The sequence below is a fragment of the Zygotorulaspora mrakii genome, chromosome 8, assembly GCF_013402915.1.
Source record: "Zygotorulaspora mrakii chromosome 8, complete sequence".
Lineage (NCBI taxonomy): Eukaryota > Fungi > Ascomycota > Saccharomycetes > Saccharomycetales > Saccharomycetaceae > Zygotorulaspora > Zygotorulaspora mrakii.
The window spans coordinates 448801-466835 of NC_050726.1; the positions used below are offsets into that span (position 1 = coordinate 448801).

Sequence of the window (18035 nt, forward strand, 5' to 3'; positions counted from 1 at the left end):
TGGTGGTTTCGGTGGTGAAGAGGGGCATATCGCTCATGATAAAGGTCCCCGCTCAGATGATCCTGCATCTGGGCTTATCTGCCCCCATTTGTCGTGATGTCGAAAATCACTATTTCCACTTTTTCTGCAGACTGTCCTACCACCGCGGACCTTTTCGATCTGTCGCAATGTCGGTACTGTTGAGCTTGATTGACTTCTCGATACCCTAGCGGTTTTGCTCCTTTTTCTCTTCTTGACCATCTCCAAAATCTGTTGAGACGGACTATAAAAGGGATTCGATTTCCGCCTCGATAAAGGAGGCTTGATCTTGAAAGAGTTCTCGTTACCATTTTTGGTATCGAAATCATGTTGGCTTTCGTTTTGAGCCCTAGATAGCAGGTCAGTCTCACAGCTACTTCTACTAACTTCATTCCACATTAAATCTCCCAGCGTCTGCCTATCGCTGCTGCCTATTTGATAGGCGTCCGCAATAGCTGAACTTGGAGATTCAAATAGCCCATCCAGGAGGGGGAAGTTATCTCCCGGATTTTCATCAAAATTCCAATATTGTTCCTCCAGAAGGCTGGCTTCTTTTGGGTCTATATCGTCCTGTAAGTTAACCCAAGTATGATGGTCGCTGCGGCTGTGCCTTTCTTCCATGCGGGCTTGTTTTTCAGTGCCTGTACTCTCCCTGCCGTCGTCGGGATGCTGCGACAAGTCTATTAGATCCATCGATCAATCTCAGACCACCTTCAATTGAGCTTAAAGATTTTGTTGAAACAGATAGTTGTAGGAAAAAAAATACTTCCATTGTTAAATAAACTGGATTCTATGCAATGTATTGCTACCAGAAGGAAATTTATTTATATATCGCAATTCCATATGACGCGTGAAAAGTCCGAAAAGGGTAAAAACATGAATTTCTGTCATTCTACACTGCATGAAAAAAATGAAAACTTTATTGATGGCATTGAAGGAAACTATGATGTGTACTATATGATGAGTTTATAAGTTTATTGATTGATTAAGTACTCATGGCTATAAGAAGATTAAGAAGCAGAGCTGGATTTTAGTTGTTCATCTGATGGGATTCTTTTTTGGCTTCTAAAGGATGCAATTGTGTGAAAACTTGGGTTTACCTGCTGATTGTTGTGTTTCTGCTGCGAAGATCTGGTGTTTTTGAGATTCAGATTGCTGCTGGATTCCCCGCCAGCTTGAAGAGATGTAAAAAGATCCACTCCACCATATCTACCAGTCGTGCACTTTAGGACGTCTATGGGGCTATTGTGAGTTAGTATTTCAATGTGATCGAGTAGATCTTCGTAATCTCCTGTATTCGGACGAGGGATTTTTCCGTTGTAAATGTTGAGTGATCTTTGAAATTTCCATAGTTTGTTTTCCATGTGTGCATATTTGAGTCTCCTTTCGTTGGAGGACTCCTTTTCTTTAGAAATTTCAAAATTGTAGAGCTTGTTTTGCAAGTCTTGATACTCTTTGACAATGAGGTTATGGCCTTTTCTTAGTTGGATTTCAAGACCACTCGTGGTGATTGGCCTTCTTAAGGAGTCGGCAGTACTGTACACTCCTCTCGAATTACTATGGTTGAAAGTTAGAGACGTCTCAGATTTGCAGAATGGATTTTGTAAACTAATCTTTTCGTATTGCTGTGCTGACATGATACCCATGTCATCAAGTATTGACTGTGATGTTAGAGGTGGTTGCATGCTATTGAATGAGGCATGACTTCTGTTTATGTCTGTGCGGTTGTGGGCAGTTTTTCCCTTACAAATATCACGGTGAGCTATGTTAAACATTGATCCTGTGGTTAAGGCCAAATTATCTTGCAAGTCATTTTGTTCCTCATCTGAACTGGCATCTTCTGCGTTACGGTACTCATCACTTTGAGAGCTTTTAGTGTTAGGTGGGACACTCAGGCCATTGGTGTATTGAGCTTCAACATTTTTGGGCAAACCTTGATTTGTTCCGGTGGGTAGCGACATAGAGAATCCAAAATTGAAATAATCTGAATTTCTCTTCCCAGCGGATTTTTTTCTAGATTTACCTTCTGAACGGGATGCTTCATCAATTGATTCTGATGATGACGAAGATATCAATTGATCGAAATGTGTTACATCACGCTCAATTCTGCCTCCTTTTATAGATAATCCGCTGAGGGAAAGCAGTCTTGAATAAAATCCAAACAAAAAATTCAGATTTGAGCATGTAACACTATACTTTTTGGCCAATGAAATTGGCTGGTAAAGAAGTATTTGAGCGGGATATTCAAATCTGTGATAGAAACAGTATGGTTCAAAGGGTAGAGATAAATATTCAGGATACTCATGAGCAGTGCTCGTTATGAGCTCTATTTTTTTTTTTCTGCAATGTTCAATGATGCTGTCAAAGTTTATTCTCTCATTTTCATTTCCAGGAGGTAATAAGTATTCAACCACCTCTGCGTGACATTGAGCTGTACATATTTCAAATAACTCTCTGACGAGGTCTTTGAACATTGTTTCAATACTTTTGTCCTGTAACATTAAATCGTAATCGAATTGCTCGTAGATAATTGACAGAATGTTCAACGAAATCTTTGGAATTATGGATTCCCACATCTTTATTGCCATTTTTTGAGAATCATTAAACTTCTTAACTTTTATCCAAGGCGTGGCGGTCAATTTTTCGATCATGCTATTCAAACTACTATCTTTGTCATTCATTTCTTTGTGGAATTTCACTTCATTATTTAGAAGTGTGTCATCATCAGCATAATTCTTTGATGTGTATGTTATTCCAAAATAAACTCGGCAGTTGTCGTCATTAACTAATGCGTACGATCCCGAGGACAATTGTCTACATTCAACATCGCATGAGATAGATAAGATGCAATTGCATTCGTTGCCAATATTGCGGGAAACAATTTCCTCTAATTCGCAACCAAAATCAGCACTGATTAAAATGCACGTCTCTTTCGTGACAAATTTGGATAGTTCAAGGCAGTTGAGCTTGACTGACTCTATTGATATGCCAGCAATTATCATAATATCTATGGAGTACTTACAAGAACCATCAGCTGCGTTGATAAGTCTAGAAGAGAGCTCTTTGACATCTTTGGTGAATATATTTGGCGTGTAAAAGTTGGCACCTAGCTTCGAGGATTTCCAACCAACAAGTCCATCACTTGGAACATACTGGGATACCAAAATTAAAAAAGAGTTACCCAAGCTAAGTCTCCAGCTTAAAAATTGAGTATTAGCGGTTTCACCAACTTAAAAAAACGTAAGACTGATTAGTATTCATTTTTGTAATAAATCCGGGCTGTAAAATAACATACCTATCAAGCAAACTAATTGATTGTTTAGCATTTGACTTTCCTTATCAGTACAGACCTATGGTTGTCCCTATTATAGCACCATATGAAACATATAACTTTTGTTTAATGTTTAGGTCGTTCCTTCATATATATTTACTGTCGCCATGACAAAAACACAAAAAAACCGAGAAAACTAAAAAGAACAAAAAGTAAAAGAATATAGAAAATATTTATTATAATTAGCCAATATTCATACAAGGTCTCGCATATCCTTCAATTTGAAAGGGACACCACTATAGTACCAACTTAGGCCATTCCCACGTTCCTTTACATGTGTCTCCAGGATATGAAAGCACTCCTTCAACGTGAGTCCATCTTCCAAACCTTCCTCAATAGCCCTCCAAATTTTTTTCCTTCTATTAATTTGACGAGAAAAATTCTTATCAAAGTTTCGCCACGAGGAACCTAATTGAGCTTCTAATTGCTGAATTGACGTTTGTCTTTTAACAAGTAATTCGATATCTTGTGAACCTTGCTGCTGCAGAATAAACGAAAGCAAATCTGTTATTGGTCTTTCAGAAGGTTTTTTTGTATATTCATCCCACAGTTGAGATATCGATGTTGGTGATTTTATTAGTACAACTCCAAAATTCGGCAGTTTTGCACATGGATCGTCATTTATCGTATTTTTTGGAACAGTTTGACGTTTCACCCTTAATGTGGTAGAATCTTTGCTCGCTGCTCTACCACTTTCAAGAGTATCATTGACAAGATCTAATATTTGCCGTACATTTTCATTGATAAACAATGGTGACTTATTTACAGGACTCTTCTCTTCCATAATCAAGACCTGGTCAATCTCGTGTATCATGTCATTGAATGCCATTTTACAGACATCAATCATAACATATAATTCCTTGTGTTTTGCCGAGGCTTTTTCATTTTCTCGCTGCTCTTCATCTTGCTGCTCAACCTCAACTTCAATCTCAGCCTCAACATCAACCTCGATTTTTTCACTTTCCAGCAGCTCGTCCTCTGGTTTGTACTTGTATTTGTCGTCAAAATCGAAAAACTCTGCCTGAGGTCTTGCCTGGAAAGATGAAGTGTAATATGATCCTGAGCCATTCAAATATTTTTCATCTGCTGGGGGAAGTGTGCCGTTCAATATTCCTGGAATAGATTCAGCGGAGACAGGCAACCCTAGCTCAATCCTGCGCATTAACCGGTCTTCTTCATTACCATCCACGGGGGTCGTCTCATTTGAACTCCTGACGCTTTCCATAGAGTCCCGCTCTTCCCCATCCTCCTCCACTCTTGTGCTCATGGAATAAAGACCTATTGTCATGTGCAAACTAGAGCTAAATACCACTAACCTCCATTACGCGACAGACACTTTGGAACGATTACCTATCTATATATAAATAAGTACGCTCAAACATAATACATCACACAAGCACAAGCCCTAGTTGCCCAGCTCTTACTGGGTACTTCTCTGACACGTTCACACATCTTAGGGCAAATGTCGGCAACCATCCTAAGCAATTCTTGCTTGGAACCGTTGTGCTAACGTGCTCGAGCGGAAACCACCGTTGAAGTTCACAGATTCACAGAAGTCATTTGGTGATAATTCCACGTGGTTTTTCATTCAAGCTATGAACACATTTTCGAGCCGGGTTATGGCGTTTAAACGTGATGTATCAGCAAATATGGGGTTGTGGGGGGTAGTTTTCAAGTGGAGCCGTATCGAAGAGTAGTTTCAGGCCATCAATTGATTGGTATTGTGTCCCTGTTGTGATGTTTGTGCGATCATGTACTCGCCACTCACAAAAACGTTTGATTTCATGTCGTTCCGCTAGATTGCGTGAGCAGGTAAGACAAAGGCCATGGTTTTACGCAACAGACGTTCCGAAAACGAAACCATATGAGGCAGATTATAAGCCAGACAAGTTACCAAAGCAATTCATCAAGTTTTCTAATAATGACTCGAAGAGATTGGAAGTGAAATATCAACAGGGTAAAGCTAAACAGGGAAAAAATGAGGGCGAAAAAGTGCCTGTAAATGAAGACTTCTTATTTGAAGTGGATATTGCCAAGATGGAGCTACGGCCAACATATTGGGAGGGTCCCGTATATGAGGTACGTCGTGGTATATGGTTTGACTCGGCAAACAACCCAGTGAAGTTCGATTTGACCAACGAACTGGAAGAATACTATTTGAAGGTGAACTTTGAAAAGGACAATGATGCAGAATCTGTGCAGGACATTTTTAGATTATCGAAAGATTATGGAGACTTCAAGTTCGTCATATTTTTAGATGCTAAAACGGCATGTCTGTTGCCGGAATTAGAAGGTGGTGAACTACAACTGAAGTTGTTGAGAGCTAACGTGCTGCCTCTGTTGGCTACTAAAGGCACGAAAATCACAAGGGGCCTCAGTGAAAACGCAATCGCAGAGGCGGCTGAAAAGGCAAAGACGGCAATCGGAAATGAAGTGGCTACAACTACCAAAAATCTTGGGAGTGTGTCAGATCTGATAAGCTGGGAATTACCTAGTGTTTTTGGGGTAGGAACACGGAGTAAAAAAACTGATCAAAATACTAAAAAACTAGATCAGGAGGATGATAATGTCCTGAAAAGAGAAATTGAAAAGGATTACGAGAATGTATTACATAATAAACGCGAAGCAAAGCATTTGGTACTATCTGTCCACGGAATTGGACAGAATCTCGGAAAGAAATATGAATACGTTAATTTTGCTCATACTATCAATCTATTGAGGTCAAATATGAAAAAAATATACAAGCAATCCAAGAACTTACAAAAATTAAATGAAATAAATGGCTTTGACGACCACGAATCGAATTGCAACGTACAGGTCCTACCCATAACGTGGCGACATACAATTGGATTTCAAACCGATGCAAAAAAACCACATGATTCTAATCCTCACCTACCCACTCTGGGAAACATCACGGTGAATGGAGTTCTCGGCCTCAGGCGTCTGCTTGGGGATGTAGCACTGGATATTTTGTTATATGGTGAACGATACTACAAAGAGAAGATTATAAATGAAGTAGGAAAGCAACTGAATCATGTCTATGGATTGTTCAAAAAAAATAATCCTGGCTTTGAAACGGAGGTGCATCTACTTGGTCATTCTCTGGGTAGCTTGATTCTATTTGATATACTTTCGGATCCAAAGATGTTCAAACTTGACTTCAAAGTAAACAAGTTCTTTTGCATTGGTTCCCCAGTCGGCGTTTTCAAACTAATTCAAAGAACACAGATACGCCCCAAGGGCATACCACACAACAATGATCCTAACAAAAAATTTGAGACACCCGATTGTCAAGATCTATACAATTTGTTTCACGTTTGTGATCCCATTGCATACAGGTTAGAACCTCTAGTACATAACACGATGGGTGAGGTGGAGCAGGCACATATCACTCATTGGTCCGACAACAGCACTATCGCTTCGAGAGTTCTGGAACTGGGTGGCTACTTTCTAAAGGACAATGACAAACAGAAAAAGTTGTCCCGCGGCAAAGATATGCTTACCACTGAGGCATCATCACTGCTTTCTAAACTGAATCACACAGGTCGTGTCGACTATTCCCTGCCCTCAGGTTTCCTTGAAGTAGATATCATATCTGCCGCGAAATCTCACGTCTCATATTTCGAGGAGATGGATATAGCAGGATTTATTCTGAAGCAAATTTTGAGTGACACACCCCACAAATAATAAGCGGAGGGAACAAGTGCAAGGAAGTCCAATACGTATATATAAGTTTCACTATCTATATTCATAGGGTCACATGACCTTCTTTTATGTTTCCCGCAAAAATTCAAGTTGATGAAGATGAGATGAGTAACTTGAATAAAAACTGAGCGGCACCATAAACTGCCATCAACTCAATTACTCACCATTTGGAATCGATACGAATCTCACAAAGGTACTATGAAATATATAATCGAGCATATGGAACAAGGCTTCAGCGAATGGGTCACTTTGGAATACGCCCAAATAATACGCGATGTAGGCTGTGAGAATTTAATATTATCATCGCTACCAAAAGATACAACTTCAAAAGATATTCCACCCAAGCTGCTCGAAATGAGTCTCAGATGGACCACTAATGACCTAAACCATCTGAAAGAACAGTTTCCTGATTTGGAGCCTCTAAAAAATGGGAGAGTTTGTTTGTTAGATCCAAGAGCAGACCAGGATCTACAGCCTGATGAGGCTGAAAAATTTGATTATTTCGTTTTTGGGGGAATATTGGGGGACCACCCTCCTAGGGATCGTACCAGCGAATTGAAACTGGCCTATCCGGATCTTATTGTTGGTAGAAGACTGGGGGACAAACAAATGACCACAGACACAGCCATCAGAACAACTCAAATAATCATTGAGAAGTCAACAAAATTCAAGGATATCAAGTTTATTGACTACCCCGAATTCAGATTCAACAAGAATGAAGCTACCGAGATGCCTTTTAGATATGTCCTAGACTCAGACGGTGCGCCCATTCTGCCACGAGGCATGCTGGACTTGATCAAACAGGACTCTGAGCAAAGTCTTGACGATTTGCTCTGAATACAGGCTTGCGCGATATGTAATTATAAGATCCCTCGTTTCAATTTATATGTGACCGCTTGCTTTGAAAATACAAACTCTTGCCTATCCTAGTGATACCGCAACATAGTGCACGTACTATATAACCTGAAATGAACTACCTCTCTTTTTCCCCCGGAGTTGGCTTCCAAACTTGATTTAGCCGCCGAGGTTCTTTCGCCTCACAGATTGGTCACTCAATAGAGAACTAGTATACATTTCGATGCACAGTTGAATGCATTTAAATAAGAGTACCAGTCTCCTGGTGTGAAGCTTATTCAAACGTCCGTGGAGTTTGCTCACTGTTGCATTGGAAGTTGACGTTATTGTTCACAATCCAAGCTACATGCCCCGTATGATGAACTTAGTCGCTCGAAATGATTCGATTAGATTAAATATCTATGTATTGTCTCTCGCTTGGCAAGTCAAAGCTTGCACATGTGTCACTCACTTTTTTTCCTCATTCGAATCCTTCAGTAAGTTATCTAAGAGTTTTTCAACGTCAATATTTTCACTTGATACATCGGTTTGATTTACTTTCTCATCAATAGCGATCTTGTTCGAGTTGTCGGTGCTGCTGCCACCGCCAGTGAAATAGGCTGCACCTCCAAATGTTCCCAAAAGAGTGGCAATGGCTAAATAATGCGGCTTCACTGCCATTCCAAAAATTTTATAAGCCTGCCCCATCGAAAACTGTTGCTATATGGAGAAAAGCTTGATGTAGCTAGGCACAAAAATAGGCTAACCACCGTTCAAGATATCTTTGATAGTCCTCAAGTTCCCTGCTTTCTGGGGTGCCCTTTATTTGTCCCGGGGTCCTATGCTGACGTTTATGACGATGTGGAATTTTCCAGAATCTTAACCAATTGGAAGCCAGCATAACGCTTATAAAGAGCACTAATCGGGGCCAATACCATAGGTATACCAACTATCTTATCGGTGCGCTATACTGAATTACCAATTGTTAGTTATGTCCACAGTATTGAAATCTGCTAAATCCATTATCCCTCTGTTGGATCGTGTGCTTGTTCAAAGAGTGAAGGCTCAGGCCAAGACAGCATCCGGTTTATATTTGCCAGAGAAAAATGTCGAGAAGCTTAACCAAGCCAAGGTTTTAGCTGTAGGTCCTGGGTTTACTGACGCTAACGGAAACAAGGTCACCCCCCAAGTCAATGTTGGTGATAACGTCTTGATTCCACAGTTTGGTGGATCCACTGTGAAGTTGAATGGTGATGAGGAGGTGATCTTGTTCCGAGACTCTGAAATTCTCGCAAAGATCACCGAATGAACTATCTTTATAAGACTTGTATATATGCTATAATAACGTCTGTTTGACCCTCTCTTTTTTCGCTAATTATTAGATTGTTTAAATATTGAAACAAGATTCTGAGCGTTGAATTGTGCCAATGTGTTTGAGAAGTCGGTCTCGTCCTCACAAACTTTCATGAACCACCTTGGAAAACGGCAATTATCCAAATAACCCTCCCAGATTTGTTTGCAGTAGTTTCCCGTCATATCTACAATAGTATTGGTTGTCTTATCCTCATAGGCATCATCCCATGTCACCCTCCTCGTTACCAATTTTTTGAAGAATTTACACGATTTTTCCCTGCCAACGATTACCATTATGCCTGGGCCTTGCTCGCCTATCCGTAGACAGGTTCCACGTAACGAAAGCTGTTTGCTATTCATATTTATCTTGTACCTTAATTTGGGATTCGTTAGTCTTTTGAACCAAAATACTTGACAAATATCATCGCTACCTCCATTTTGGGAATCCTCCGATTTAGCTTTCTGTTTAGCTTCATCGTGTCTTTTGGAATTTTCCTCTAAATGTTTTCGTTTCCTCAATGCAACCTGTTCTTTCACAGCTTGTTCCCATTTTGTGGGATCCACGATGTTTGCATCATTTTCATAAACGCTCATCATATTACTCAATTTAACTTTGGGTTCTGGTTTCGGATCAAGTCCCAATTTGATTCTCGTCTCCTTTTCCTCTCTAAGCATTTTTCTTTTATTGCGGCGTATCTTTTTCTGTTCATCCTTTGTAAGGAGAACCTTAGCTATGATCTCCTTGTTCGTATCAACCTTTATCGGCACAGGATGATGCACATACTGTATTGAAGGGCCATATTTCTCATCATCATCACTCTCATTGTCTTCTATTTCTTGATTTACGTATTTTTCTTTGATTTTCATATCATCATCCAAATATGCTTCATCCCACCATTCCACTTTCGGTACTTCTTTCCGAGTTTTGATATATTTATCCTCTCCCAGGCTAAGATCTGGTAGTTCTCCCTTAGCTATTTTGATACTCAGCTCTTTGTTTTCTCTTTCAGTTTTCTGTTGTTCGATGGTTGTTCGCTGTCGTTCCCTTTCCAACTCTTTACGCTGTTCATCCCTTAGCTGTTCAACTTGAGAGCTAATTTCTCCCTTCTCATAAAATCTTAAACCAAGTTCATATCTTTTTCTGATCTTGCTATCGGGTGTTCTCTGTTGAGATGTGCTTAAATATGGGTTTTGACCTTTGTATTGTTTCGAAACTAAGTTAAGATTCGAAGACAGAAGAAGAGGATTTATGGCTGTTTTCAAACCTCTATTATCACTCTTATTGTTACCTCCAATATTCTTTCTCATATTTCAGCCATTCAATTTCGCTTCCCTTCATACACCTCGAGAGTTGAGTACGCTCTTTACTAAATTTCGGGTTTTTATAATTCGATACCTCGGAATACGAGATGTTAAAAGTACATATATCGTCTACAGATAAATAAGGATCAAAAAAGATCAACGAAACACCAACAGAAACTGTGCTATGAAAAACCGAATAAACGAGATCTTGTTTTTCTACTTGAATCTGAGCCCATACTTGCCCTATCACTTTCACTTCCACTACTGTTACGTCTACTTGTTGAACGACTTCTCCCGCTTCTGAAAATTGATAGGAAACCGCCACTTTTTTTCTTTGCTGACCCATTGCTCACAACCGAGTCATTGGACTTTGTACTGTAAAGACTATTTGAACTCCGTACTTTTCTTATAGAATTGGAGTTTGTATTTTGAGTTTCACCGGATCCACTAGCAACAGTGATAGAAGTACTTTGCCTGAGAGGCGATAAATCTCTTTTAATGAATGATTCCCGCCCCGATTCGGGCTGTTTCATTTTCGATTTCCCAAGAGCCCTGTTACCGTCCTTGGGATTGACTGTGGGGGCGAATTTTATAGCACCTTTTCTCGGTTTTGTAGAGGATATTTTACGATCTGAGGACTTCTTAGGAACATCATCAACGTCTAGCATTGATTTCTTATGGTTTGAAACTATTTCTGTTCCACCGGTAATCACTCTTTTTAGACGATCTAGCCCTGTTTCATCCTGGCCAGAGTAATTCTTAGAGATACGTTCAATACCCGAAGAAAAGTTTAAAGAGGATTCTATAATAAAATTCAAGCTTTTTGACTGCTTTTGCAAATGAGTGTCATGTGCAGCGTTATCAATCTCCCTCAAACTTTTGGTGAGATCCTGCCTATGCTTCTTCGAGAACAAAACTAGTCGTTCCTTCAGTGATACAATTGAGCTTCCGCCTTCCGAATCTGAGACATCTGATTCTGTATAGCTATCCAGATTACCGCTATTGGAGGTGAGTGAAATGACAGATGGTGTTTCGGAATTATCCAGCACGCTATATTGCCCTGTTGCGGAGGTCTCTTCGGGTGAAGAATCCGATGCTGACTCTGAGCCACCAATGATAATTGGCTGAAAACATTTTTCAAGTGACGTTTCAACTTCCCACATTCTTTTTACCGGCGCTACAAAAACTGGAACTGGAAATTTGGTACATAAAGTATCTGTTAGTTTATTTGATTTCCAGACGACTAAATTCTCTGTCCTTTCCCACTTTAACGTAGCTGAAACACAGATATCAGGGGAATAAACATTAACCGCATCAACCATTATCTTTTCTGTTTTACCGATAACGATTTCTACTGTCACTTTGATAGTTATGCGTTTAGGTATTATCAGTGCAATATAACTTAAAATGTTCAACAGTTTTTCGACAATTGAATCCCGTTGGTAGCCGGAGGTCCATTCAACATAGGGGTTCATCTTTTTACTCATTTGAGCGCTTCTAGCATCTAGTGATATTGAACGAGGCATATCGTCGCTCTTGAAATTTTGTGAGCCAGTACAAGTGGCTGAACTGCGGCGGCCACGACTTTTATCCGTGGAATACTTTGGTAAATTTGCCAGTACAACAATATGGTCAGTGTCTCTGGCGAACTCTCTAATGGTCCAATCTAATGCGACCCAGGTATGTCGACGCCCACTGATATGGCAGAGAATCGTTCTTGGAGTATTAGGATTTCCCACCTTCTTATGCAAAATCTTTTCTTTTCGTCTCTGTACCTTTGAAACTGGTGTATAACCATCTTCACTAATGAAGGAAGTCTTCAGTGCCGGTTGTCGTGGAAACATGATGTCTGGATACTTGAAATATTCTGTTTTATTTTCAACCCTTTCATTTATTTTATTTCTTCTTTCAACCCATAATTTCTTCCATCCTGGTTGGGCTCTATTGATAATTATTGCATCATTCAATATAGTGGGCTTACTTGGGTAGTCTACTCTTACAATTTTCCCGTTTTCAGCTATTTTAAACATTGAGCTCAACATTTGCTTCTTACTTCTGTAGGAGCTTGGTGGTGGGGACATCCCACGAGATCTGCCATCGGTCACATAGTTATTACGAAGATAGTACTCAGAATTATCAGACATATAACCACTTTCATCATCATAATATTCTTCCATAGTGTACTCTGCTGGGAACTGAACACCTGGAAAGTCTAAGCCATCATCCTCAGCACCATCATCCATATAAGACGGGACAGTATTGAAAGAAACACAAGGTTTGAAGCTTTCATTGATCACGGCATATTGCTTATCACGAAACGATCTCTTTCCATGTTTTAAGGAAGCCAATTTAGGGTACAACTTCAAGTGCTTGTAGGTATTTTTCAAAGTCTCATCATGATATTTTAAAGGCATGGCTGACAAATACAATGTAAAACGCTTAAATGAAATAATGAGAGTCTTTCTTGAAAACTTTTTTTGCCTTGACAGAAACACAGGTGACCTGGAATTATTTTCCAGAGATAGCCACCTAGGTTGTCTTCTTCGTGCTTGTCGTCCGAAATAAATATTTATCTGTTACAAGTTTTTTGGAACTCCCTTGAGATCGATTGTAAATATATACCGCGCTTGTACAGTACATAGTAAGAAAAAGCATAAAGAAAAGCTGATATCAGATTGAAGCTTCAAAACTGCAAACACATCTTCCAATGATTATTTTTTGCACAAGATATGTAAACGCTATTACAGAGACCAAAACTGTCTGTTTACCTGAAGTTAATGTCTTTCTGAAATCTTCGGCGCTGCTCGTTCTTATGTTTATATCACCCCATTGGTGATAGATTCTTACAGAGGTTGATTATGATCAGCTTACGGCTTTGATAAAATTCTTTTTTTTTGGTTCTTATGAGAAAGTTCGGTAATGCTTTTTATGGTTAATTGCGTATACGTGCTTATCGTTACATGCGTGGTTCACAGTTGCGTTATCCAGCTGGTTATCTCATCAATATAGTCCCCATTCTTGCAGCTTGAAGTAAAAATGGCGATATCTGCATTCAGTGATATATGTTCTTTGTCACTTGTTGAAGAAGGTACATGCAAAATATGGTTTTTCACGTCAATGCCTATTTGTTTAGAAAGGATATCGATTCTTTTCAAACGATATAGGTTTGAATTGTCCAACTTAAGTGTTTCGATATCATCAAAGTTGTAATTGGTCAACATAGAGTCTGGTATGTATTTGGAAAGACTGAAATTGGCTTGCGGTTTCTCGGTAGCCTCACCGTGCGCCATCGGGTCTATAGGATCTTTGATGAGATCAATCTTATTTCCTATTATCACCAGTGGTATGCGGTCTGTGTTGCTCAGCCTTATAACCTGACGTAACTTTGAGAAGGCATCCGCAAGGCAACTCAAATCACTCAGATCAATCATATATATGATGAGGTCGACTTTATCAAAGCAGCGCTCCCAAAGAGGTTGAAACCTTGTCTGTCCCGCAAGATCATAAACGTTCAACAGACTATTCCCAAGTGAGAACCTGTTTATTTGAATTCCCAAGGTTGGAATAGTATCTGCCTCGAATGACTTCCCGCCGAGCAAGTTAGTGAAAGTTGTCTTTCCAGAGTTTTGTAGGCCAATAACAGCAATACTAAGTTCCTTTGGAAAGATAAAAAAAGAAGATACTCTAAACCATATTGCACCCCACCATGCTCGCAATCCCATGAGAGTAGTCCTCCTGTTACTGCCTAAGTGTTTGCAGCAGCAGCAGGTTGAGAATATTCGTGCTAAAGGGCCAAATAATGAAATTCAATGTGATTTTGTAGCCGCTAAGAAAAATAAAGACCATCCATCATTTGCAATGAGGTTGATCATTTACACAAAACGATATAGAAAATACGAACGACATAAATAACTATTTGGCGTTGCCATCACTTATCTTCCTTCATCTTGATTCGTGTTGCTAATTGCTCCAGCCTTTTCACTGGTGCGTAACCTTCCAAGATGCCAAACAAATACCATTCGATTAAAAAGTCTGTTGGCACTCTATAAAATTCAAGTCTTGGCTTCAATAGAAACAACACTTCCAGCGCATGCGTGATATAGGCGAGTAGAGTAACACCCAACAGCGTTACATCGCTATCCAGGAACTGCTTCAATGCAAGCGGTATTGGCAACCAATACAAAACTGAGCGGAAATAGTAGCATACCAACGGTAACTGAGCGAGTACCAAGATAATCAGCTCAAGTACAGTGCTTGGGTAAGACATGTCATTAACTTGAATGGTCGACAGATTGCGTTTTTTTGCGGCTTCGTTAGCCATACTTACCAGCCTCTCCCTAGCTTCTGACCAATCATTCAAAGGAGGCTGAAACAAAATAGTCTTCTCAATGTCATATTCCACAGCACCATGCTGAAACTGCAAAGTCATATACTCCAATTCGATGTTAAACAGCCGAACATTGCTAATTTGATCCGTGATTGGCACTCCACCATATACATATAGATAGTCTACGAGTGCCAGCTTGTGGTCCTTATTCATATGGGTAAGAATTCTCCCCACTGCTGCATCACCCATTGTAAACAAACGGTCTCACCTGCGCTGGTTGGCTTGTGGCTACTACATCCCACCATGTGCCATCATATAACATCATTCTCCGGGGCTTGATTGTTGGCTTCTCATCGCCAACCGTCAGGCCGTTTCCGGTGACAGTGGTCTGTGTGGCCTTTAATGGCTAGTAAATGCGCTGCCTCGGATCCTTTCTGGGGTTTAGACTGAGCTTCTCCATATATATGTCTGCTGGTTGTTCCTGAGGCACAGCTAGACTTCACTGACACCTGGTAGGCATCAGAGCTCCAGGAGATTTTGGCAGGAACTTCCCGTGAACACCTCACATCGGAAAACAGCTTCTCCTGGCAGACCCAACAGGCCCTGGCTATAAGAGATCAACACACAGGACCCAAACCTGCCGCAACTCCTTTTGGCTTCGTTATCCACTGTTCTGATGGAATTCATCATACTGTTCACACGTATTACCCGTACTTTATGCGTAAGCGTGGGGAGGAAAGTTCTCCGCGAAGGCGGCTAATCGTTCCTTGCTACTAATTGTCACAATTCAGAAGACAAAAGAGCCAATCGCAAGTGTTAGCTGTATTGAAAGGCTCTTAGCACTGATTCTGGGATAGCCACAGGACGGTTTGTTAAGCAAGAGTTGCTAGATATTCTGTTTCAAGCTTTTTTATTTAATTACGATATCACCCAATACCAGCTCTAGTAGCGATAACCCGTACAAACTGATAAATACAAAGTTGGAGGTTTATCTAGGACTTAAATATCCCCCCCATAGAGATTTACATGTTAGAAAGATTGTCGAGTGCACAGCTTATTTAGTATCGCACAGCATATATTCTGAGGAGACTATAATTAATCGAAGCTGTCTCTGTTGAGCAACGATAGTTTGGAAAAATACAGTAGCGTAACGAGCACAGGCTATTTGCTGGAAGTAGTGATTTTCTGTTACGGTGAAAAGTTGAGAAAAGGTCTTTGAACAGAATTGGGCAAAGCAATGAGCGGCTCGAATAGCGCGGAGTCGCATAGGCACCACCATCACCATCATCACCACCACAGTAGTGGACACAGTCATGGTCAGAGATCGAGCTTGACCGATGGCTCAAGGATTGGTAATTACCAAATCGTGAAAACGTTGGGAGAAGGGTCTTTCGGTAAAGTCAAATTAGCATATCATGTCACGACGGGCCAAAAAGTGGCATTGAAGATTATCAACAAGAAAGTTCTTGCCAAGAGTGACATGCAAGGTCGAATTGAAAGAGAAATCTCATATCTAAGGTTATTGAGGCACCCGCATATTATTAAGCTGTATGGCGTCATCAAGTCGAAGGATGAGATTATAATGGTGATTGAATACGCTGGAAATGAGTTGTTTGATTACATTGTGCAGAGGGATAAGATGAGTGAAAAAGAAGCTCGTAGGTTCTTTCAGCAGATAATCAGTGCGGTCGAATACTGCCATCGGCATAAGATTGTGCATCGGGATTTGAAACCGGAAAATTTACTATTGGATGAACATCTGAATGTCAAAATAGCGGATTTTGGACTGTCAAATATTATGACAGACGGTAATTTTTTAAAGACTTCTTGTGGTTCACCAAATTACGCAGCCCCTGAAGTCATAAGTGGGAAACTATATGCTGGTCCTGAAGTGGATGTTTGGTCATCCGGTGTTATCTTATATGTAATGCTTTGTCGCCGATTGCCATTTGATGATGAAAGTATCCCAGTTCTTTTTAAAAACATCAGTAATGGTGTTTACACATTACCAAAATTTTTATCAAGTGGAGCTGCAAATTTGATCAAAAAAATGCTTATCGTTAATCCATTGAATAGAATTAGCATCCATGGTATCATGGAAGATGAATGGTTTAAAGTAGATCTTCCTGACTATTTACTACCACCAGATTTTAAGAAAAGTATTGACCAAGAACAAGACCAAGTTGCAACAACTCATGCTTTGAAGAAAGAAGAGATCGACGATGATTTAGTCAATGCACTATCGAAAACTATGGGTTACGAAAGGGATGAAATCTACGAGGCGCTAGAGTCAAGTAAGGATAATTCTACTCTTAATGAAATTAGAGATGCGTATCTTTTGATAAAAGAAAATAAATCTCTAATAAAAGATTTGAAAAGTGACAAAAATGCATGTGATGAATTGGACACCTTCTTAGCCCAATCACCACCGACTTTTCAGCAAAAATTGAATGGAGATGATACTTCAAGTGCGCATGATAATCATCAATCTAAAAAGGTCAATAGTAGTAATTTCCAAAGAACCTATCATCAATTGTCATTTAATGATCAAACAAAGGAAGAAGACTCTACAATTTCATTGTTACCTACATCATTACCACAAATTCATAGAGCTAATATGTTAGCCAAAGGTTTACCGGCTGCATCAAAAATATCAGCGTTAGGTAATAAAAAGTCCAAAACAAGATGGCATTTTGGTATACGGTCTCGCTCATATCCGTTAGACGTTATGGGAGAGATTTATATTGCTCTGAAAAATCTTGGTGCTGAGTGGGCAAAGCCTTCAGAAGAAGATCTGTGGACCATCAGAGTCAGATGGAAATACGATGTTGCACAAAATAGAAACAATGAAAAGATCCCAGACTTGATGAAAATGGTTATACAATTGTTTCAAATTGAGACAAATAACTATCTGGTAGATTTCAAATTTGACGGTTGGGAAAGTAGTTACGGCGATGTTTCAACGAATTCAAATGTCTCAGAAGATGAAATGAGTACATTTTCGGCCTATCCATTCCTTCATCTAACAACAAGATTGATCATGGAACTAGCTGTCAATAGTCAAGGAACTTGAAACATGGGCATGACAACAGTCTTGTTTATTCTATGTATAGTTTACCTCCCTGTTTTAAGTAATCGAACGCGTATCCATGAACCAAACCAAAC

General features: G+C 39.8%; 12 protein-coding genes across 12 annotated transcripts; 4 read left to right on the plus strand and 8 right to left on the minus strand.

The window, feature by feature from the left end:
• Window positions 1-33: 33 nt before the first annotated feature.
• Window positions 34-711, minus strand: HG535_0H02240 (uncharacterized protein; the record flags this gene model as incomplete). The annotated part of the gene is made up of 1 exon (XM_037290727.1): window positions 34-711. The coding sequence occupies one exon, from the start codon at window positions 709-711 to the stop codon at window positions 34-36; it is 678 nt and encodes a 225-aa protein (XP_037146622.1).
• Window positions 712-1028: 317 nt separating this feature from the next.
• OSW2 (Osw2p) lies at window positions 1029-3344 on the minus strand (the record flags this gene model as incomplete). Its single annotated transcript, XM_037290728.1, has 2 exons — window positions 1029-3247; window positions 3314-3344. 2 exons carry the CDS (start codon window positions 3342-3344, stop codon window positions 1029-1031), a joined length of 2250 nt encoding a protein of 749 aa, XP_037146623.1.
• A 198-nt stretch (window positions 3345-3542) lies between these two features.
• On the minus strand, window positions 3543-4637 carry HG535_0H02260 (uncharacterized protein; the record flags this gene model as incomplete). The annotated part of the gene is made up of 1 exon (XM_037290729.1): window positions 3543-4637. One exon carries the CDS (start codon window positions 4635-4637, stop codon window positions 3543-3545), a length of 1095 nt encoding a protein of 364 aa, XP_037146624.1.
• A 449-nt stretch (window positions 4638-5086) lies between these two features.
• On the plus strand, window positions 5087-7036 carry DDL1 (putative carboxylic ester hydrolase; the record flags this gene model as incomplete). The annotated part of the gene is made up of 1 exon (XM_037290730.1): window positions 5087-7036. One exon carries the CDS (start codon window positions 5087-5089, stop codon window positions 7034-7036), a length of 1950 nt encoding a protein of 649 aa, XP_037146625.1.
• A 216-nt stretch (window positions 7037-7252) lies between these two features.
• SFM1 (protein-arginine N-methyltransferase SFM1) lies at window positions 7253-7891 on the plus strand (the record flags this gene model as incomplete). Its single annotated transcript, XM_037290731.1, has 1 exon — window positions 7253-7891. One exon carries the CDS (start codon window positions 7253-7255, stop codon window positions 7889-7891), a length of 639 nt encoding a protein of 212 aa, XP_037146626.1.
• Window positions 7892-8356: 465 nt separating this feature from the next.
• MCO10 (Mco10p) lies at window positions 8357-8596 on the minus strand (the record flags this gene model as incomplete). Its single annotated transcript, XM_037290732.1, has 1 exon — window positions 8357-8596. One exon carries the CDS (start codon window positions 8594-8596, stop codon window positions 8357-8359), a length of 240 nt encoding a protein of 79 aa, XP_037146627.1.
• A 283-nt stretch (window positions 8597-8879) lies between these two features.
• HSP10 (Hsp10p) lies at window positions 8880-9197 on the plus strand (the record flags this gene model as incomplete). The annotated part of the gene is made up of 1 exon (XM_037290733.1): window positions 8880-9197. One exon carries the CDS (start codon window positions 8880-8882, stop codon window positions 9195-9197), a length of 318 nt encoding a protein of 105 aa, XP_037146628.1.
• A 62-nt stretch (window positions 9198-9259) lies between these two features.
• Window positions 9260-10549, minus strand: PRP3 (U4/U6-U5 snRNP complex subunit PRP3; the record flags this gene model as incomplete). Its single annotated transcript, XM_037290734.1, has 1 exon — window positions 9260-10549. The coding sequence occupies one exon, from the start codon at window positions 10547-10549 to the stop codon at window positions 9260-9262; it is 1290 nt and encodes a 429-aa protein (XP_037146629.1).
• Window positions 10550-10725: 176 nt separating this feature from the next.
• On the minus strand, window positions 10726-12957 carry HG535_0H02320 (uncharacterized protein; the record flags this gene model as incomplete). The annotated part of the gene is made up of 1 exon (XM_037290735.1): window positions 10726-12957. The coding sequence occupies one exon, from the start codon at window positions 12955-12957 to the stop codon at window positions 10726-10728; it is 2232 nt and encodes a 743-aa protein (XP_037146630.1).
• Window positions 12958-13512: 555 nt separating this feature from the next.
• HG535_0H02330 (uncharacterized protein) lies at window positions 13513-14265 on the minus strand (the record flags this gene model as incomplete). The annotated part of the gene is made up of 1 exon (XM_037290736.1): window positions 13513-14265. One exon carries the CDS (start codon window positions 14263-14265, stop codon window positions 13513-13515), a length of 753 nt encoding a protein of 250 aa, XP_037146631.1.
• Window positions 14266-14471: 206 nt separating this feature from the next.
• Window positions 14472-15119, minus strand: HG535_0H02340 (uncharacterized protein; the record flags this gene model as incomplete). Its single annotated transcript, XM_037290737.1, has 1 exon — window positions 14472-15119. The coding sequence occupies one exon, from the start codon at window positions 15117-15119 to the stop codon at window positions 14472-14474; it is 648 nt and encodes a 215-aa protein (XP_037146632.1).
• Window positions 15120-16107: 988 nt separating this feature from the next.
• Window positions 16108-17943, plus strand: SNF1 (AMP-activated serine/threonine-protein kinase catalytic subunit SNF1; the record flags this gene model as incomplete). Its single annotated transcript, XM_037290738.1, has 1 exon — window positions 16108-17943. The coding sequence occupies one exon, from the start codon at window positions 16108-16110 to the stop codon at window positions 17941-17943; it is 1836 nt and encodes a 611-aa protein (XP_037146633.1).
• Between the last annotated feature and the right edge of the window lie 92 nt (window positions 17944-18035).